Below are 22,885 nucleotides of genomic sequence, written 5' to 3'. Positions count from 1 at the left end.
AAAAAACGATGATTATCGTCGATAGAAAGGTAAAAATAATTCTGTGCCTTCAAAATGGCGGCGGCGGCGTCGTTGTAAATTCCACCATTTTGAAATGCGCACCCATTGGTCGGACAGCTGGCGGACCACACCCACATTTGTCACAGGACTCCACCCACCATGGCACCCATATTAAATAATGTGGCCTCATTCGAGAATAGTTTTCTGATGGGCTGAAGACATCAGACCTGTTGGCCTCTGCTGATTATATACTGCCTGTTGTGCTGTATCACGTGATTGGGTTTTCGTATATCATGACAAGCACCACTAGGGGTGGCAGTGATGTACATTCGGACGCGGAATAAAGCGAAGTTACTGCTACGCTCTCGCCCTCCATGTTCCGCTGCTCCTGGGACACCACACCTGTGTTTGTTGCATCAGATTTTCATTGGCTTTGTGTCGAGTGTTAACGATGAGGGACACCACCGAAAAATCTAATCACAAGTCTAATAAAAATTTGTTGTTAGTCTTGACTAATAGGAATTGAGTAGACTGAGGAGGTTAAAAAAAAAAAATTGTTGCAGGTTGTGAACACAGTGCAATTATTGTGGTTATGCCTCCATGACGAAGTCAGAGGTCCCATGAGGTTAAAAATTCTGTTACCTACGCTAACTTGTGAACCGGTGACGGGGGATTTTGACCAAACCAAACTAGATGCAAGTATATATTATGATGCAAAGATTAACTGATTAAATTTCAGCATTAAGATGTCAAAGGACAGAGGTCATGTCAGCTAAAATGGGATACTTAAGAAGAGCTGAAGGGATTTTAATGAAACTTTGTACAACTATTATACACCTCCATCAGTGCATCCATCCATTATAGATTACAAGCAGAGTTTTATTTCCACCGTACAGGCGAACTTGTTGCGAGCATGCAATACGTTCTTTTGATTCATACCGTTATTTGGGCGGTGTGTAGGCAACTCGCAGCTGCCTCAATCGCTCCTGAAATTAAAAAAATATATATATATAACCTGGATTACCTACATGAAGAAAAAGCATGGCTATTGCCGAATAATTCAAAACCCCTCACTGCACTGGAAAATGTGTGGACAGGATGAGGAATACCGTGTATTGTAAAGGGTGGGGGGGACCTTTCCCACCTGGAGCGGTGGTACATGATACACATTCACTGGAGAATTTGTGTCCCACCCGTCTCCCCCAACGACCACGGTCAAAGATACCCCGTGCACTAATTGGGGTCATGCTGATCCTATGTAGGAAGTCTGAATGTAATCGGGCCAGAACTATTGTAGGAGTGGTAGCGTGACAAACACACACCGGTCCGTGAATTGTAGTAAGGATTTGTTACTAATAGGTCAAAAGTGTTGAGAGACTTTCTCAACAATCCTCTGGAAGAAGTCCTTTCATTCAAGCTTCTGGGTCTCACCATCTGCCATGATCTTTCCTGGGAAAGTCACATTTCCAACCTGGCCAAAAAAGCCAGTCGCCGACTGGGAATCCTCCGTCGTGCAAAGTCCTTCCTCAGCCCACCTGAGCTCCTAACCACATACAAAGCTTTCGTCCGCAGCCTGATGGAGTACTGCTCTCCCCTCTGTGCTGGTGTTCTTGCCTCCCACTTTCTCGGCTTTACACTGTGGAAACCAAGGCATTTAGGACCATTGATATCTCCCGCGTTGAGGCGAGTCTTTGGGTCTCTCACGGCAGGCAGGTCGGTGGTCTTTTTGTCTTTTACCATCTCCTCTCCAGTCTCGCCCCTCACCCCTGCTCTGTCCCCCCTCCCTATTTCCACAGGGCATTCAAGGTTTGCCAGCCACCCCCTTCTGGTAAAACTATCAAAATCACGAATCGCTGCTCACCTTCACTCTTTCATTCCTTTTTCCCCACCTTTGGAATAAACTCCCACACTCTCTTCAATCCCATTATTTCCTCCAGCCCTTCAAAACAGCTGTTCACCACAATCTCTTATCTTTCCCCATCCAAAACCTCGATCTTTTCTACCCCTGAAAATCCACCTCAAACCCACCTTCTTCAAATTCCGTGCTTTCCTTCCTGAAAGTCCCTGTGGTGTCCATCTTTTATACCTCATGTTCCTCGCCCGATCCCTCTCCCTTCCACAGATCTAATGTCTCTGTTCCCCACTGTTTTGTTCTCCCCTCTCCCGCCCCTATTGTCTCATGCCCCCCCCCCCTTTGCTGTGAATTGTGTTGGCGCCCATACGAGCCTTAACATGTAAACAAACAAACAAAAAAGGTGGTCACATTAAAACTCTTATTGTGATTCCATTGGCTATGGGATTTAAACTGAACCAGGTTCATGTACCATAATACACATTTGAAATCAAAGTTAGAATATGCAAATACTTAATGTGGGTGGAGGCATATCGGTTGTTGCGACATCAAATTGTGCCGAGTTTATTTCATTTTAGCCCCTCCCAAGCTCAAATGGCTTTTCACCTTTCTCCACCCCACTTCTTTCCTCTCTTCCCTCCCAGTTGGTAATCAAAAGGTAGGAATTGAACTGCCATCCAGATGTCATTGGCGGTATATTTGCTGTTTCATTTTATGAGAAACACCCGCTGCCTCCGGGAGCCGATGATCTGACTCTGAGTACCACCAACATGTATGAAAAATTTGGTGGAGATTGGGACCAGCCTTGTTTTTTTCTATGATGTTAACGCACGCACGCACGCACGCACACACACACACACACACACACACACACACATACACACACACACACACACACACACACACACACACACACACACACACACACACACACACACACACACACACACACACACACACACACACACACACACACACGCCTTATTTGATATAGTAGGACAGATGTCTTTTTCCATTCACACCTGATTTTTACCCTGTGGGGTATAAGTGCCGCTTACGTTCTCTCTTTTCTTGTGTACAGTTCATTTGAATGTCTATTTCTCCATTATTCATGAACAGAATTCGATGAAAATTGACGCATATACTAGACACATGTGCAGGCATTAACTGAGCCCAAAGTGCGATTGCGGCCCTTCAGGCCGAGGATTGGCCCATTTTCTTAAAATAGTTATGTCTCGGTTTTTAGTGAATGGAACCGAACCAAACTTGACAGGTATATTCTAGAGACCATTCCCCAGGCATTAACTGAGCCCAAAGTGCGATTCCGGCCCTTTCGGCCAATTTTCTTAAAATTGTTATTAAAAAAATATATATTAAATGCGCTGCGCGATGCCCAATACAAAATTAAGTCGCAAATGATAATTATGAAATTAACCTCACTCTTGTGAGGTATTCTGGTTTCTTTTGTCTGATGCGATGAAAATCTTACTAAATCTCAAAACTATCTGTCGTCCTTGCTATCGCTCACCTGAGAGTTGTACGAATGAACTCCCACGGGGTATGTTCGCAATTCGAACTTGTTATTTCCCTGTGCGTGTGAAGCGAAAAGTGGGGTTAAGCAATTGCTTCACTATCTGTCTGTACAAACATCAGTTTATGATTGAGGAACTACTTGATTTCAATTGCATTTTATATTTTGAACACGAATCGGAACATGAATCAGAACACGATCCTTCATTTTAACAGTACTGTGACGTCCACGGGACTTGAACAGTCCCGCGAACGTAGAATGAGCCGAAACGATGGAGGCGGTTTATCCACCACAACCCAAAGATGGCGGTTCTAATCGCTCTACCGCAAACGGGACGAGGAAGGTGGCACGAGTCGCTTTTCACTGAGTTGATAATGTTTATTTTCTCTAACCAGAAATAACAAGACTCGGCAAGAAGAGGGATCCGGGGCGATTCGACGGGATGGTGGTGTGGGTTCGGGTGTGGGGAAAACACAGACAATTCCAATGAATATACAAATCTCAAACCCTCTAAGGCGCCAGGTACACACACACACACACACACCCACAAACACGTAGCTGGTCCTGGTGGTCAAGCTGGCCCGTGGTGTGGACGCAACAGTCCCTGGATTGGCGTTGGACGAGCTGGCGTTGCGCTCATCAGGGGGGCAGGAGATACCGTGGTGCTGTCGACCTCCTGGTCTTGGCCCAAGTCCGTTCACAGCCACCAGGGAACCAGTTCTGGCGCCAAGTTGCGAGCAGGAGAGGGAGGCAGGTCCGCCCGCCGTTCGACCCCGTACTCCGAGCCAGCAGAACCCCAGAGCCAACCGAGGTGAGGCACGAGGCTCAGCAAGGCTACAAGACACGATGAAACCAGGGCCGAATCAGCGCAACAACACAGCACGCTCCCAGCACAACAGCCTCCACCAGAACAGTTTTTCTGTCCTGATCTTCTTCCTCTTCCTTTTCGACCCCGAACAGAACCTTTTTATCCTCCCGTCCTCGTCACTTCCAATCGAGCCGTTTTATTGGCCCTGCGCCGTCGCCTTCCGCCAATCGTGATCACGGGGCGGAGCCATCCGCAGCACTGTCCTGTGACGTCACGGCAAGCCTCCAGAGAATACTAAAAGGGGTTTACGCAGACACACTTACCCTATCCCGTATCCCTATCTAATTACGTGACAATTATCATTTCCCCCTCGAAGAAATGGACATTTACAAGACAACTTATCACCACTGAATTGCTACTTATTACATCGAGATCCTGGTACACTCGAACAGCATGGCATACCTAATTAAACATCCTAATTACCCTTTGAATGCATACCCCCCCCTCAAACGTAACACTGCCCCCTCCTCTGGTACCGCAGCTCCTGCAAGGTATATCACAGGCGCTACCATACCAGCCTTAACACTTACTGATTCACACCTAATTAACCTAACAAAATAAAGTAGGAGGGGCAATGGGCAGCGAGTCGCAGCTAACTTACCTATCCTGCTTAATGTACTACCCGCTTATGGCCTTATCCTCGCCTAAACAATCATTCATTATTATTTTTTTTTTAATATTTTATTTTATCACTTGAGAGCACTGAGCGAAGTTGCACTCCATCCTCTGGATCATCGCTCTTGCCAAACAATCTTCCAGTGATCTGGGGAGGGGAAACAACAGGTTCCACAAAAACACAACACTTATACTTTACATTCCTACTCTAAGCCTTAACGACACTATTCATGGGATATTTACACTTGACCGCGTCCCCCAGTGGATGCTAATAGACCCAGCGTTACCTGGGGCGCCAATTTTCAAATTTGCTTGCCCCAAAATTATGCGGACATCATGCCCTTGCTGCACATGTCAAGTTGTGCGGGATCGAGTGGGACTCGCACATCTTCACAACACTCACACCATGGTCATCATCACATTTCTAGGTCATGGTCCCCATTTTAATGATGCAGGCTGAACCCCGTCATGGCCGTGGGGTGGGTTACCACAAGATGATGGGGGCATCTCAGGTGCAACCATGCCCACAGGTAAGCTTTAGTCCAACCCCGACGTTTCTCCGCCCCGCTCCCTTTGATTCCCACCCCCCTGGAAACCATCAGCTCTCATCCCGTACAACACACTGGAAGGGGTCTCACTGGCTCCTCTGGCCTTCCTGGGTCGCCAAGGTCCTAGCCGCCTTGGTCGCCCAACCAGACCCTCTCCCAGTTGCCTCCAGACACTGTCACCATTAGCCACCAGGGGTGAATCTCCTTGAAGGGGGTCGCAATTCCCGCTCACCGTGAGCTTCAGCAATCCCTGTGGACAAGCACATCATCCCCACCCACAAAACCCACATGACTCCCCCACCCCATCGGCCTTACATGTGACACCTGCATTTCTAACACTTCACCGACCATGACCTTCCCTGTTACCACACCATCTCCAATAAAAAAAATCAATGTGTGCACCATACATTTCACTTCTTAACTTAAAACAACTCACACAGCACTTCTCACCCGATCCAAGTTACCAGCCATTGGACAGTCACTCGTGCCCGCTTTGTTACCAATTACCCATTGTCCCTATTGTCACTCTAAAACCCAGCAGCACTTACAAACCCATGCCAATTTTTCCACAATTCACTTTTTTCACCAAAGGAGGGCACCTTGCCACAATCTCACCAGCCGAGCATGGCCCTATATGCTCAGCCCGATCTAGTCTCCCTGACCCCCGACAGTGATCTCCGGACCCGACCTATGAAAGGGCATCTCGGATAGACCTGGCGGTTCAGCAGGAGGATTCACCCACTCCGAGTCTAAAAGTCTATTGGAGGGTCCCTCCATCGCCGGGTACCGGCAATATCGTTGCATGTGTCCTCTTCGCCCGCACCGGAAACAACTCCCCATAAAAGGCCCCCGTGAGTAACGGTGAAATGTCTCTTCCGGTTCCGGACCCCTTCGGCCATAATCGAATTGCTCTATTGGCTGGGCTGGACCCCGCCGCTTTGGCACACTAACTACCGGATTACCCTTTATCAAACTTGACAGTTTCTGGCAAATTTCCTGAAACATTTGGGTAATGCCAATTTCTCCCAGCCCCCCTCCCTGATCCTGGATCTCCGCCTGTCGGATCGTCACCGATGGCCTCTCGGGCACCCGACCCGGCCGACTCCACGAGGCCAGCCTGGCCGCGCACTCGGCCGCTCGGTGTACGGTGGGTGGATCCTGTAGCTCCACTAGCGCTCGGACCTCAGGGTCAGGAAGAGCAGCTAAAAATTTCTCTAGTGCCAGTCTGTCCCATGCCTCCACTGTTAGGTCCCGATACGCGATCCTAACTGATTGGTAAATGTTCTGTGCCAGCTCCTGCACTGTCTCGCCCAACTTTAATTTGCGGTGCTGGAGCTGGGCCCGCACCAGATCACAGTTCGCTGCAAACCCAAACCGACTGCTCAACGCCTCGCAAATGTGGGAGCTGGTCAACATCCCTCCGCGATCACGTTTAACACATCTGCGGCTGGTCCCCGCAATGTTGCTACCAAATTCCCTGTACGTTCCCGCTCATTCCACCCGTTTAGTCGGGAAATACACTCAAATTGCGTCAGAAAAGCTTCAAGGCTCCCTGACCCGTCAAAATTTACCAGGGGGATCACTTTTACGGTGGCCCGCTTCTCAGTTTCTCCCTTGTCCGAATCCAGCCCAGGGATCAAACACCCTTGTGGCTGCGTATCCAATTTCGGAGCCCACTGTGGCCAAAGATGTTTTGTGGTTAGGGTCTCATGGGTCAATTTTGCCTCCTGTTCCAAACGTTGAATGGACCGATTCACCTCTTCCCGCAGGATCTTCTGGGCCCGCACAACCTCCTCCAAGGCTCCGTCGCGAGTTTGTAGCTGCTCCTCAACCAACCCGGACACTCTACTTACAAAAGACGGCTCTACCAGGCCTTTATCCAAGACTTCATCTTTGCTCATAATTTTATCTTGTTCGTCCAAACGAGCCTCCAATCCTTTTACGTCCTCCGCCAAATTCATCCCTTGCTTCCTCAGCTCTCCCCACTCTTCTACTTGCAGCTGCATACGAGCATCCACACAGGCACGATGACGTTCCAGGCTTTCATCCACTTTATCAACCCGAATGTTCGTTGCATCAATTTTATCTACCAATCTTTTTCGTATATTTTCCCCCTCCAATGTAATTTCTATCTTTGTTTCCTCCAATCTATCCTCGAATTTACTTTGTATTTCCCCCAATTGAACATCCACACACTCCTGCATCTCAGTTTTCATTTTCTCCATCTTTTCCCCCAATTCATCCCTCATTAAATCAATCCGTGCACCCAACTTACCCCCAATTGATCTGTCATTTCTGCCCTCTGTGTCACGAATTGATTTTCCATTTCTGCCGTCATTTCTGCCCTCTGTGTCACGAATTGATTTTCCATTTCTGCCGTCATTTCTGCCCTCTGTGTCACGAATTGATTTGCTATTTGTAGTCATGTCTGCTATTAAACGTTCCAACATTGTCTGGATCGTCATCGCACCGGTTTCCGGCGCTGCCAGCCCCGTTACGGGCGATGAAGCACGGTCCACGCTTGGAATGGGGGAGGTTTCAATCCTACCCCCGTCTCTCCCTTCTTCCCCCGACTCGCTGCCAGACACATGGCCTTCCTCCTCAAACATCTGCACATCCGCCATGGTGCAGAAGTCCCGTTTGCCGCCAATTAAATTTAATTTGAAAAATCCCGCCAAAATTTTCCCGCGCTTTTCTGTAGTAATTTTATATTCCAATCCGTGTGGAGATTTCAGTACTGGTATATTCTCCCGATACCAAATATAATTTAGAGGGGTTCGAACATCCAACACCCTGACACCAATGTGACGTCCACGGGACTTGAACAGTCCCGCCAACGTAGAATGAGCCGAAACGATGGAGGCGATTTATTTATTTATAACCCAAAGATGGCGGTTCTAATTGCTCTACCGCAAACGGGACGAGGAAGGTGGCACGAGTCGCTTTTCACTGAGTTGATAATGTTTATTTTCTCTAACCAGAAATAACAAGACTCGGCAAGAAGAGGGACCCGGGGCGATTCGACGGGATGGTGGTGTGGGTTCGGGCGTGGGGAAAACACAGCCAATTCCAATGAATATACAAATCTCAAACCCTCTAAGGTGCCAGGTACACACACACACACACACACACACACACACACACACACACACACACACACACACACACACACACACACACACACACACACACACACACACACACACACACACACACACACACACACGTAGCTGGTCCTGGTGGTCAGGCTGGCCCGTGGTGTGGACACAACAGTCCCTGGATTAGCGTTGGACGAGCTGGCGTTGCGCTCGTCAGGGGGGCAGGAGACACCGTGGTGCTGTCGACCTCCTGGTTTTGGCCCAAGTCCGCTCACAGCTGCCAGGGAACCAGTTCTGGCGCCAAGTTGCGAGCAGGAGAGGGAGGCAGGTCCACCCGCCGTTCGACCCCGTACTCCGAGCCAGCAGAACTCCAGAGCCAACCGAGGTGAGGCACGAGGCTCAGCAAGGCTACAAGACACGATGAAACCAGGGCCGAATCAGCGCAACAACACAGCACGCTCCCAGCACAACAGCCTCCACCAGAACAGTTTTTCTGTCCCGATCTTCTTCCTCTTCCTTTTCGACCCCGAACAGAACCTTTTTATCCTCCCGTCCTCGTCACTTCCAATCGAGCCGTTTTATTGGTGCTGCGCCGTCGCCTTCCGCCAATTGTGATCACGGGGCGGAGCCATCCGCAGCACTGTCCTGTGACGTCACGGCAAGCCTCCAGAGAATACTAAAAGGGGTTTACGCAGACACACTTACCCTATCCAGTATCCCGATCTAATTACGTGACAATTATCATTTCCCCCTCGAAGAAATGGACAATTACTAGACAACTTATCACCACTGAATTGCTACTTATTACATCGAGATCCTGGTACACTCGAACAGCATGGCATACCTAATTAAACATCCTAATTACTCTTTGAATGCATACCCCCCCCCCCCTTAAACGTAACAGTACTTTCGCTCTGAATTTTGTAATTTTGTGTAATCAGAAATTTTGTAATTTCTGAATTTTCTCAGGCCCTATTGCAGAAACTACCTCATGGACTGGAATCCATCATGCCTTGGCTCCTTGGCTCCTTGGCCAAAGGCAATCCACATGTTCTCAAGACCTAGTTCCTGTAAGGATGGCAGTACAGATATTGCTATGACGAGTACGTCCGTGTCATTGGCCTTAATGATAATGGACTTGCTATCATCCATCGTTGCATCCCTGGCGTGTACAAATATTCGACTGTCAGCTTCTTCATGAGAACATGGAGACACATCATCCAGTGACTTCCTTGTGTTGCTAATGGCATCTTCTCCTTTTGTGACAATGACTGTGCTTGTCATCTGTGCTTCACACATCTTTTCCGCAAGGAAGTGAAACAGCTGAGTCTTGTGCTGTCATCTCGAAGAAAGCTTCTCCAGTTACTTGGGGTCTTACTGGTTCCTGTCACTCTTCTTCTGATTCCTTGCCCCCTTTTCTACCTTGCCTCGGACTTCAGACTTGACTTCTTGTACACATCAAACACGACGTCCACCCTCTCGTACCTGGCACCATAGGATTCCAACTTTGGGATGATGTCTTCTTTAGCATGGTCATCAAATATCTTTGAAGTGCGTGGAGGTAGGGCATTGATAAGTGCTGAGCCATCAATGATGACTGCATCTCCCTTTGGTTCTGTCTGGGATGTTCACTTGTGCTTCAAGAATTTCAGCCAGCTGTGACTTCAAATTTTTTTGAATTCTATTTTATTTTTTCAAAATTTGGATTTTCAAATGGCCAATTGGGCAGATTTTATCAGAAAGCCCTGCAGAACAGAAATGCCAAATCTGATGCTTGTATCATAATTTGCACGATTTTTCTACTATCTACTACACTATCACCACCTCGGCCAACAATATTTCCCGCAAATGGGAGAGGACATCCCGCGCCTCCTCGCACCTCCGCCTCGATGCAGTCGCCACCAAGCAGAGGCATGCTGCACTGCCCAGACCGCTCGGGTTGCATGGCGTGCGGACGGAACAAGCGCAAAGACCAGCGCCAACTGCAGAGCACCCGGGGGTGCCCGAATGGGATGCAGAACCGACACGACCCTCGGCCATTCGTCGGAACACGGCCTGGGAGTTTTGGTGCAAGGCAATTCATGTTGCGATGTTCGGTGCAAGTCAATTCCGCATCTCTGCCATGTCGCGCTGGATGTGCAAATGGGACCACTTCTGGGACCAAATGGGGAGCCTGGCAGCATGGTGCCGGGCCCCAAAAGGAGTGCACAATTCGGGTGACAACGCATCGCTTCGGGTTGTCACCCCACTCGACACCACAGAGCTTATAAAAGGTGGATTGTGAAGCCGTTCACTCTCTGGATCTCTGCAATTGCCTGTCACTCTGCCCACTCCGCCCGCCTTCCTCGCCTGCTGACTCCGCCTGCCTTACTCGCCTGCTGACTCCGCCTGCCTTACTCGCCTGCTGACTCCGCCTGCCTTACTCGCCTGCTGACTCCGCCTGCCTTACTCGCCTGCTGACTCCGCCTGCCTTACTCGCCTGCTGACTCCGCCTGCCTTACTCGCCTGCTGACTCCGCCTGCTGACTCCGCCTGCCTTACTCGCCTGCCTTACTCGCCCGCCTTACTCGCCTGCTGACTCCGCCCGCCTTACTCGCCTGCTGACTCCGCCCGCCTTACTCGCCTGCTGACTCCGCCCGCCTTACTCGCCTGCTGACTCCGCCCGCCTTACTCGCCTGCTGACTCCGCCCGCCTTACTCGCCCGGCTGACTCCGCCTGCCTTACTCGCCCGGCTGACTCCGCCTGCCTTACTCGCCCGGCTGATTCCGCCCGCCTTACTCGCCCGGCTGACTCCGCCCGCCTTACTCGCCCGGCTGACTCCGCCCGTCTTACTCGCCCGGCTGACTCCGCCCGCCTTACTCGCCCGGCTGACTCCGCCCGCCTTACTCGCCCGGCTGACTCCGCCCGCCTTACTCGCCCGGCTGACTCCGCCCGCCTTACTCGCCCGGCTGACTCCGCCCGCCTTACTCGCCCGGCTGACTCCGCCCGCCTTACTCGCCCGGCTGACTCCGCCCGCCTTACTCGCCCGGCTGACTCCGCCCGCCTTACTCCTCTGGCTGACTCCGCCCGCCTTACTCGCCCGGCTGACTCCGCCCGCCTTACTCGCCCGGCTGACTCCGCCCGCCTTACTCGCCCGGCTGACTCCGCCCGCCTTACTCGCCCGGCTGACTCCGCCCGCCTTACTCGCCCGCCTTACTCGCCCGCCTGACTCCGCCCGGCTGACTCCGCCCGCCTTACTCGCCCGGCTGACGGAGGTTACTGTTTTCACCCCTTTCTGTTTGTTTGTTTGTTTGTGAATAGTATTACGGAAAAACTCCTCAACGGATTTCGACGAAACTTGGTGGGGGGGTTAGGTATGGTCCAAGGATCATGCCATTAATTTTTGGACTTGGTCCCCCCCTCCCCCCCCCCAAAAAAAAAATTTAGAGAATTTTTTTTTTGCATTTCTGCATGTTTTAAGTGATTTCCAACCCGCCCCCCAAAAAATTGTTACCCCTCCCCCCCAAAAAATAGTTTTTTTTTTTTTTGCATTTCTACATGTTTTAAGTGATTTCCAACCCCCCCAAAAAATTGTTAGAGAATTTTTTTTTGCATTTCTACATATTTTAAGTGATTTCCAACCCCCCCCCAAAAAAATTGTGAGAGAAAAAAAACTTTTTGCAACTTTTTTTTCAACAAAATTTCGATTTTTTTTTGCATTTCTACATGTTTTAAGTGATTTCCAACCCCCCCCCGTCCCCCCCAAAAAAAAAAAGTTGGAGAAAAGAACTATAACTCTGTCAGCACTGTTGACATATTTAATGAATAAGATATAAGGTTCACTTGAGTAACCCAGCAGTATTGGCAGCGGAGGTTTTGCACTCTCCCGAGTGCTCCCCCTCTAGTTTTACCCCTGTTTGTCTGTGCACACGATATTTCAAAAAGTTATCTATGGATTTGGATGAAACTTGTGGACAGGTTGTTTGTGTGACAAGGTCCAATTGATTTGATTTTTGTGAGGATTCGTATATGAGAATTAAAAAATGCTTTCTAAAGTGATTCATCGCCATTGATCAATGGGACCAAAAACGATATATAGCACGAATATCTAATAGTTATGGACAGATTCGGATGAAACTTGGTGGATCACTTGGGTAGGTGACGAGGACAAATTGATTTAATTTTGGCGACCCATGTATGGATGCAGATCCCGCCTATCATTGGGCTGCAAAATGTAAACTGTTCAGCCTGGCAGAGGTCTGCGCTCTACCGAGTATCGTTTTAGTTATCGCTGATACACCGTTTTGAAATGAGAAATATGTATACTGGATAAAGACATGGCAAAGCTTTCCATACCCTGCATCGACAGGTGCTTGATCAGGAGATTATGTTTATGCTAATAAATATCATTCTGTCATTTCTTGCCTAGTTGGTGCTACAAACATGTCTGTCCCCAACATTCTTGATGACCTGCTCCTGAATGAGGTTGAGGAAGAGCTTGACTGGAGGTTTGTTCAACCAACTCTTCCAGTGTTGCTTTGCAAATGTAACCACACACTATTCACAAAAAGAACAATTCAGTGTATTTGAGTGTTTGCTTCACATTTATAGATTGAGTTGATATGGTGCTGATATTGTGGAGGTATGATGTGTCAAATGGAATGTTGTGTCAAAGTTCTTTGTACAGTATATCGTTGTATAAATCATGCAATGAAAATGGCCACCACAGCACCCGTAACTATAAAATAAGGGATAATTTAATTAGATTAGTTAGTTATCTCCGAGTGTGTATTTAGATTGCCTCTCTCGTTAATTAGCCTGGCCAGAGAAGAGTGTTTAGATAGTTTCTCGTCATCTTTTAATCCCTCTGTTTTTATGCCTCTGCCAACGAAATCGCCAGAGGCATTATGTTTTTCAGTTTGTCTTTTTCGGTTGTCCGTCCGTCCTTGATAGGTTTTCGTTACCGCGATAACTTAAGAACAACTGAAGGGATCCAAGTCAAACTTGCTACAAGTATGTGTAATGATGTATACATGAACTGATTAGATTATGGGGTCAAGAAGTCAAAGGTCATGTCAGGTAAAAATGTGATGTTTGAGAACAGCTAAAGGAATTTAAATCAAACTTGATGCAAGTATGTATAATGATGTAATAATGTGAGGGGAGGCATATCTATCAACATCACGACATCGAAGAGTGCCTTTTCTAGTTCACGATTAGATGTGCTATATTTTCCTCTAATTATCCCCTTTTGGAGTGTTACTGGTGTGGAGGTGTGCTCATTGAGTGGATTCGTTTCGCCTGATGCTATGTGCAGGACATGACGTAGCTCGAGGAGCATTTTACCCAGTTGTATTAGAAGTTCAAGGTTTTTTTTTTTCGTCGTTGTGTTGTTAATACAATATCGAGGCTCATATGAGAGATAACACACAGAACATGAGGCAAGAGGGGTGGGAGAGGAAAGGAAGAAACTGGGGAACAGAGACGTGAGATCTGTGGAAGGGAGAAGGATGGGGTGGGGTATACAGGGTAAACAAGATGGACACTACAGAGACTTTCATGTCCTGTTTGTTCGGAAATCCAACAGTCTTCGGTTTTATTGCACATGATCGCGGTCTGCCTGATATCACTCGACCAATCGTGCACCGAATTGGTTGGTTCACGCACGTACTTGGGCCAATGAGATTGGAGCCCTCGGAGTGGGTGTTGAAGAATGGTTGCTGTGGGCATGAGAGGAGAAGAGAGCAAATCGACACCAACATGAGAGAGAATCAGCGAAGGCTTATTCAGTTAAGTCATGGGGCATGGGAAACACCACCACAAATACGAGTTCAAGCCAAATCCTGCAGCAAGTGCACCAGTGCGAACGAGAGTTCCAGCCCCGTTCCTGCAGCAGGCATATTGAGACTACCCTAAGTGATGCTGGGCTGCGGAAAGTTCTACAGATCGGTGCACTATTCTTCTTCTTATTTTTCTCTAAACCCTCTCTTTCCTGCTGGTTTAAGGAAGGCTTAGTTTTAAATTGGCCGTGTCCGTTTGTGTTTTGGAGTGAATCGAGTGGCTTCCCTGCTGCCGCAATTCTTTTCCCAATCCCGATTTATTATTATTCACAAGCAAATAGCACGCATCTATTTGCTGACGGGAATACTAAGGGGGGGGGGAGAGAAAGAGGGGAAAGGGAGGGGTGGGGGGAGAGTGAGGAGGTGGAGGGAGAAAGAGTGGAGGGATGGGGTGGGAGGAGGGAGGGAGAGTGGGGAAGGTAGCATGAGGTGAGCAGCAGGGAAGACAGATGTGTGGTGGAAGGGTCATTCATACTGTCTCATCAAAATGATTCTGCATATTGTTGCGAATTCGCACCCGCCGGCGTGCGAACGGCCACGTGACTCGAATCGCGGCACGTCGCCCACCGGACGGACAATTCTGTCGGGACCCTCTCGGACTAACGCGGGAGCTACTCACGGGTGGGCCTTTCGGCCTCACCACGATCGTGCCAATCGGCCACCCGCGTGGGATAGGGTTGTTCGCCAAACTTGACCTACCTAAGTACCCACGCGGAGGGTAGACCGGGCGATCGCAGGTCGACTCCGGACACGGGCTGCTTAAGCGATCCGTTCCGTACTATGGGGATAACCGAGCGGTGTTATCGTCGGCCTCGACGGTTCCGATTAATTATCGGGCGTATTAAGCCCACTACCAACCCTTTACGTGAAGCAAGATGGAGATTCAATTAAAGAAAAGACGAAGCGAAACGGGAAAACAGTTCAACATGATGCACATTTATTCCGTGGCACACGGAGAGCACAAATATACAGCCAAACAGAATGCACATATATCAAATTCTACAAAAGAAACAATGACGCAGAGATACTACCGACTACGCGAGCACACGGCAACACTTAAACAGTTTTACTTCACAGACGGCGCCAACAACACATTTACTCAAAAGCAAAAGAAAAGGCCACCCTCAAAGACAAGGGGGCAGACGGGGCCTGTGGGCCAATATTTGCGCGGGACCTGAAAGAGCGGTCAGGTCCGCGAGACCGGGTGGGTCCTACCCGCGTCTTTGTGATGAGCCGCACATGTGGCAGCGCGGCGGTGCCCAAACTTCGTGCTCCTTCGCGGGTTTTGTTGGCACTGCTTCGAGTGGCGTGGGAATGGGGCCCCCTTTTTGCACTATCTCAGTGCGGGGGAAAAAAGGCAGGGGGGGGAAATGTTTATTGCTCTGGGGAAAGAGGATAGCTGGCTTGCTTGGGTCCCGTGACGAGCGATTCCACCGCGAACTCGTCGCCGACCGCCGTCTTCCTTGCCTTGGACCCGAGCTCCTCGGACTCTTCCCCAAATTCTCCTCAGCCGACTGCCGAAAACCACTGGGACGCCCTCGCCTCCCGACTCCACTCCGCGCTCCAACCCGACTTGACTGCCTCGCAACAACTCTTCTTTCTCTCTGCCCCAAAACTCTCTTCGCTTTTCTGCCACTCTCCGCTCTTCCAAACTGACTCTGCTCAGATTCGCCTTGCGCTCGGCGCTTTATAGGCCGGCAGGAGAACCCATATGCAAATTTCCGGATCCGGATGAGCTCGGGGGCGGAGCCACGCTCGCCCATTGGACGGAGAAAAAGGGGCGTGAATCTCCCCTGATCCTAGAATTTGCATATCTCGATTCCACACAGACGCGCCTGGAGGCGGGGCCAAATCGCCCCGCGCTTGCTGATTGGACGGATCCGAAGTTGGCGTGTAGCATTCCTGATCCGAATTCTCCTCGGAAAGGCCGCATTTTGCACTCGCGGCTCGGCACGTATCTTGTACGAGCCCAGGACAGCCCGACGCTCGGTGCTCACAGGTGGTGCGGGAATGGCCGCAGAAGGAGAGAGGTGAAGGTGGTGGAGGGTTTATGGTGGTGGTTTATGGCCATGGTGCCGTTTGGAATGGCGGTGATGCGATGTTTGCGGGAGCGAGTTGTGAAGGTAAAGATCGTGGCTGTTGGCGTTGTTGTTGTGTGATGGTTGGAGCGTGGTTGGTTCAAAATAACGATAGAACAGAAAAACGGCTATCTCACAGCGTCGCAGCCCGAATGAATCACATTTATTCCCTCTAAACAACGGGTTTGGGGCTAACTACACATGTACTTACAGAGATATCTCACCTACGGGACCTGAATGGTGGTTTGCGAATTTCCACAACCGCAACACTATATTAACAGTAAAGATCGAAACAAAATTGTCTGAAATCAATTTTCTACCATTCATATCATAAATACCGCCAGACATAAACAACTTCCAGAGAGAGAGAGAGAGATTGGAGTCGGTGTGATTACCGACTACTGTACGTACTGTATACAACTCAAAAACCTTGAGTAGCTTTAACCCTTATTTGGGGGAATTTCAACAAACAAATAAAAAAAAAAACAATGTTGCATTATCGACGTTTCAAGGAGCTGTGCATCAACATTATTCTTCATAAACGGTTGCCAATCGTAGTGTCGGGTGGAAAAAAATTTGGCTCTGTCATTTAGAAAATGTGTTATAACAGCCAACAGCTTGGAAATTCGGTGTTATCAAATATATTTTGCTTTGAATCTCATATCACAAAGAGAAACCATTTAAGCTTTCTATAGCACACCCGATTCATATAAAACTAGAAGGGTACTCGGTAGAGTGCATACCTCCACCACGTAATGCCTGATCCACGAGAACATATCAGGCCCAATACATTTTTGAAATATCATGCAATACTGTGCTATATCGTTTTTGGTCCTTTCTCTCGATGGTGAAGAATCACTTAAAAAAATTAAAAAATATCGTATCCAGATCCGGATCCGGATCTTCCCCAACATGGAATCATTTCTTCATTGTCACACACCCAACCTGCCCACCAAGTTTCATCTGAATCTGTCCACAACTTTTTGAGATATCGGGGACACGGACAGACAGAAAGAGTTGAAAACATAACCTCCTTCACCTTCGGTGGCGGAGGGAATAACCAATTGCTTTAGAAACAGTCGCGAGGACAAAGGAAAATGTGATTGCTCGTACACTGCAGAGGTTAAAAGTTAAAATCATCGTCATCATCATCAAACATCGCCACCATGGTGCCCGTAACCAAACATGCATGCAAACACACACATGTGGAGAAGCCCTTTACAGATCCAAGTCTATCCATATATACCACGTCCATGTGTGCTGTCTACTTACCTCTACCTTGTTGCAACAGCCAAGTGACCAAAATCTAATCAGCGCTAGCCATCACCCTCCTGAATCACATGGTGTAATTTGACATTGGTAGCTTCTTCCGTTCTCGAGTTATCGTGCCTACAAACAAACAAACAAACAAACAAGCAGTCATAGACTGGTACTTACGAAATCGTCAACTTGATCTCTGACCTTGTCGAATAAAAGCTGTCTCTTGAGAAGGTAGCGACGCAAACCAGAAGTTTCTACGATGATTCTGTACCAAACCATCAAAAATCGAATGTTTTGGATGTTTGACCTCACTGTGACCTTGACCTTTGACCGATTTTGACCAAAATCTAATCAGCACTAGCCATCACCCTCCTGAATCACGTGGTGTAATTTGACATTGGTTGCTTCTTCCGTTCGAGTTATCTGCACCAAACCATCAAAAATCGAATGTTTGACCTCACTGTAACCTTGACCGTTGACAGATTTTGACCAAAATCTAATCAGCAGTAGCCATCACCCTCCTGAATCACGTGGTGTAATTTGACATTGGTAGCTTCTTCCGTTCTCGAGTTATCATTTTTTGGATGTTTGACCTCACTGTGACTTTGACCTTTGACCGATTTTGACCAAAATCTAATCAGCACTAGCCATCACCCTCCTGAATCACGTGGTGTAATTTGACATTGGTAGCTTCTTCCGTTCTCGAGTTATCGTGCTTACAAACAAACAAACAAACAGAAACGGAAGTCATCAATATACTTACGAAATCTTTGGATTTCGTAAGTAAAAATGATAACTCGAGAACGGAAGAAGCTCCCAATGTCAAATTACACCACGTGATTCAGGAGGGTGGTGGCTAGCGCTGATTAGATTTTGGTCAAAATCGGTCAAAGGTCAAGGTCACAGTGAGGTCAAACATCCAAAACATTCGATTTTTGATGGTTTGGAACAGAATCATCGTAGAAACTTCTGGTTTGCATCGCTACCTTCTCTAGAGACAACTTTTATTTGACAAGGTCAGAGGTCAAGTTGACGATTTCGTAAGTACCAGTCTTTGACTGCTTGTTTGTTTGTTTGTTTGTTTGTAGGCACGATAACTCGAGAACGGAAGAAGCCACCAATGTCAAATTGCACCACGTGATTCAGGAGGGTGATGGCTAGTGCTGATTCGATTTTGGTCAAAATCGGTCAAAGGTCAAGGCCACAGTGAGGTCAAATATTCAACTTTTGATGGTTTGGTACAGAAAACTCAAGAACGGAAGAAGCTTCCAATGTCAAATTACACCACGTGATTCAGGAGGGTGATGGCTCGTGCTGATTAGATTTTGGTCAAAATCGGTCAAAGGTCAAGGTCACAGTGAGGTCAAACATCCAAAACATTCGATTTTTGATGGTTTGGTACAGAATCATCGTAGAAACTTCTGGTTTGCGTCGCTACCTTCTCTAGAGACAACTTTTATTTGACAAGGTCAGAGGTCAAGTTGACTATTTCGTAAGTACCAGTCTATGACTGCTTGTTTGTTTGTTTGTTTGTCGGCAGGATAACTCGAGAACGGAAGAAGCTGCCAATGTCAAATTACACCACGTGATTCAGGACGGTGATGGCTCGTGCTGATTAGATTTTGGTCAAAATCGGTCAAAGGTCAAGGTCACAGTGAGGTCACTATTCGATTTTTGATGATTTGGTACAGATAACTCGAGAACGGAAGAAGCTACCAATGTCAAATTACACCCAGTGATTCAGGAGGGTGATGGCTCGTGCTGATTAGATTTTGGTCAAAATCGGTCAAAGGTCAAGGTCACAGTGAGGTCAAACATCCAAAACATTCGATTTTTGATGGTTTGGAATAGAGTCATCGAAGAAATTTCTGGTTTGCATCGCTACCTTCTCCAGAGACAGCTTTTATTCGACAAGGTCAGAGGTCAAGTTGATGATTTCGTAAGTACCAGTCTATGACTGCTTGTTTGTTTGTTTGTTTGTTGGCACGAGAACTCGAGAACGGAAGAAGCTACCAATGTCAAATTGCACCACGTGATTCAGGCGGGTGATGGCTCGTGCTGATTAGATTTTGGTCAAAATCGGTCAAAGGTCAAGGTCACAGTGAGGTCAAACATCCAAAAAATGATAACTCGAGAACGGAAGAAGCTACCAATGTCAAATTGCACCACGTGATTCAGGAGGGTGATGGCTTGTGCTGATTAGATTTTGGTCAAAATCCGTCAACGGTCAAGGTCACAGTGAGGTCAAACATTTGATTTTTGATGGTTTGGTACAGACTCATCGTAGAAACTTCTGGTTTGCGTCGCTACCTTCTCCAGGGACAGCTTTTATTAGACAAGGTCAGAGGTCAAGTTGACGATTTCGTAAGTACCAGTCTCTGACTGCTTGTTTGTTTGTTTGTTTGTTTGTTTGTTTTGTTTGTAGGCACGATAACTCGAGAACGGAAGAAGCTACCAATGTCAAATTGCACCACGTGATTCAGGAGGGTGATGGCTCGTGCTGATTAGATTTTGGTCAAAATCGGTCAAAGGTCAAGGTCACAGTGAGGTCAAACATCCAAAAAATGATAACTCGAGAACGGAAGAAGCTACCAATGTTAAATTGCACCACGTGATTCAGGAGGGTGATGGCAAGTGCCGATTAGATTTTGGTCAAAATCGGTCAAAGGTCAAGGTCACAGTGAGGTCACATGTTCGATTTTTGATGGTTTGGTACAGATAACTCGAGAACGGAAGAAGCTGCCAATGTCAAATTACACCACGTGATTCAGGAGGGTGATGGCTTGTGCTGATTAGATTTTGGTCAAAATCCGTCAACGGTCAAGGTCACAGTGAAGTCAAACATTTGATTTTTGATGGTTTGGTACAGACTCATCGTAGAAACTTCTGGTTTGCGTCGCTACCTTCTCCAGGGACAGCTTTTATTAGACAAGGTCAGAGGTCAAGTTGACGATTTCGTAAGTACCAGTCTCTGACTGCTTGTTTGTTTGTTTGTTTGTTTGTTTGTAGGCACGATAACTCGAGAACGGAAGAAGCTACCAATGTCAAATTGCACCACGTGATTCAGGAGGGTGATGGCTAGTGCTGATTAGATTTTGGTCAAAATCGGTCAAAGGTCACGGTGAGGTCAAATATTTGATTTTTGATGGTTTGGTACAGATAACTCGAGAACGGAAGAAGCTACCAATGTCAAATTACACCAAGTGATTCAGGAAGGTGATGGCTAGCGCTGATTAGATTTTGGTCAAAGGTTAAGGTCACAGTGAGGTCAAAGATCCAAAAAATGATAAGTCGAGAACGGAAGAAGCTTCCAATGTCAAATTACACCACGTGATTCAGGAGGGTGGTGGCTCGCGCTGATTAGATTTTGGTCAAAATCGGTCATAGGTCAAGGTCATAGTGAGGTCAAACATCCAAAACATTCGATTTTTGATGGTTTGGTACAGAATCATCGTAGAAACTTCTGATTTGCTTCTCTACCTTCTCTCGAGACAGCTTTTATTTGACAAGGTCAGAGGTCAAGTTGACGATTTCGTAAGTACCAGTTCTTTGACTGCTTGTTTGTTTGTTTGTTTGTTTGTTTGTAGGCACGATAACTCGAGAACGGAAGAAGCTACCAATGTCAAATTACACCACGTGATTCAGGAGGGTGATGGCTGGCGCTGATTAGATTTTGGTCAAAATCTGTCAACGGTCAAGGTTACAGTGAGGTCAAACATTCGATTTTGATGGTTTGGTGCAGATAACTCGAACGGAAGAAGCAACCAATGTCAAATTACACCACGTGATTCAGGAGGGTGGTGGCTAGCGCTGATTAGATTTTGGTCAAAATCGGTCAACGGTTCAGGTCACAGTGAGGTCAAACATTCGATTTTTGATGGTTTGGTACAGAATCATCGTTGAAACTTCTGGTTTGCGTCGCTACCTTCTCGAGAGACAGCTTTTATTAGACAAGGTCAGAGGTGTCAAGTTGACGATTTCGTAAGTACCAGTCTATGACTGCTTGTTTGTTACTTACGAAATCTAAAGATTTCGTAAGTATATTGATGCCTTCCGTTTCTGTTTGTTTGTTTGTTGGTTTGTTTGTAGGCACGATAACTCGAGAACGGAAGAAGCTACCAATGTCAAATTACACCACGTGATTCAGGAGGGTGATGGCTCGTGCTGATTAGATTTTGGTCAAAATCGGTCAAAGGTCAAGGTCACAGTGAGGTCAAACATAATTCCGTAAATTCATGTGGAGAAATGGAGTATTTTTACTTCGCTCGACGTTACAAGTTCGTTTTAACTTCGATTTTAATTTTCTCTTCTGTTTTTGCGATCGCCTCGGACGCTTAAAACTCGGTTGTCGAAATTCTGGTAAAAATCGGATGTTTTGGAGACGTTTTAAGATTGTATAAAAAATATTTCACTCGACGCGTCACGGGTCGTCCCATGATGCAGTGCTCCCAGAGCAGACGCGTCGTTGAGTTTCGTTAAGGTATAATATAATTGCGTGCAGAAATGGAGATTTTTTCTTCGGTCGACGTTACGATTTTTGATGGTTCGATACAGAATCATCGTAGAAACTTCTGGTTTGCGTCGCTACCTTCTCGAGAGACAGCTTTTATTAGACAAGGTCAGTGGTCAAGTTGACGATTTCGTAAGTACCAGTCTATGACTGCTTGTTTGTTTGTTTGTTTGTTTGTTTGTAGGCACGATAACTCGAGAACGGAAGAAGCTACCAATGTCAAATTACACCACGTGATTCCGGAGGGTGATGGCTCGTGCTGATTCGATTTTGGTCAAAATCCGTCAAAGGTCAAGGTCACAGTGAGGTCGAATATTTGAATTTTGATGGTTTGGTACAGATAACTCGAGAACGGAAGACGCTACCAATGTCAAATTACACCACGTGATTCAGAAGGGTGATGGCTAGTGCTGATTAGATTTTGGTCAAAATCGGTCAAAGGTCAAGATCACAGTGAGGTCAAACATCCAAAAAATTATAACTCGAGAACGGAAGAAGCTACCAATGTCAAATTACACCACGTGATTCAGGAGCGTGGTGGCTAGCGCTGATTAGATTTTGGTCAAAATCGGTCAAAGGTCAAGGTCACAGTGAAGTCAAACATCCAAAGCATTCGATTTTTGATGGTTTGGTGCAGAATCATTGTTGAAACTTCTGGTTTGCGTCGCTACCTTCTCGAGAGACAGCTTTTATTCGACAAGGTCAGA

General features: G+C 47.3%; 1 protein-coding gene across 9 annotated transcripts in view; it reads left to right on the top strand.

Moving 5' to 3' along the window:
* LOC147013969 (uncharacterized) overlaps positions 1 to 22,885 on the top strand; it is a 116,259-nt gene that overhangs the window by 5,660 nt on the left and 87,714 nt on the right. For all 9 annotated transcript variants that reach the window (XM_085851427.1, XM_085851429.1, XM_085851425.1 and 6 more), the window contains exon 2: positions 12,920 to 12,998. In XM_085851427.1, the coding sequence (XP_085707553.1) occupies positions 12,920 to 12,998 (79 nt within the window). The remainder of the gene's footprint in view (positions 1 to 12,919; positions 12,999 to 22,885) is intronic.

Source organism: Eptatretus burgeri, chromosome 13 (assembly GCF_056783735.1).
Source record: "Eptatretus burgeri isolate ZD-2024b chromosome 13, Ebu_testis_v1, whole genome shotgun sequence".
NCBI lineage: Eukaryota > Metazoa > Chordata > Myxini > Myxiniformes > Myxinidae > Eptatretus > Eptatretus burgeri.
The sequence above is the reverse complement of the archived record's forward strand: the minus strand, read 5'-3'. Positions and strand labels throughout refer to the sequence as shown.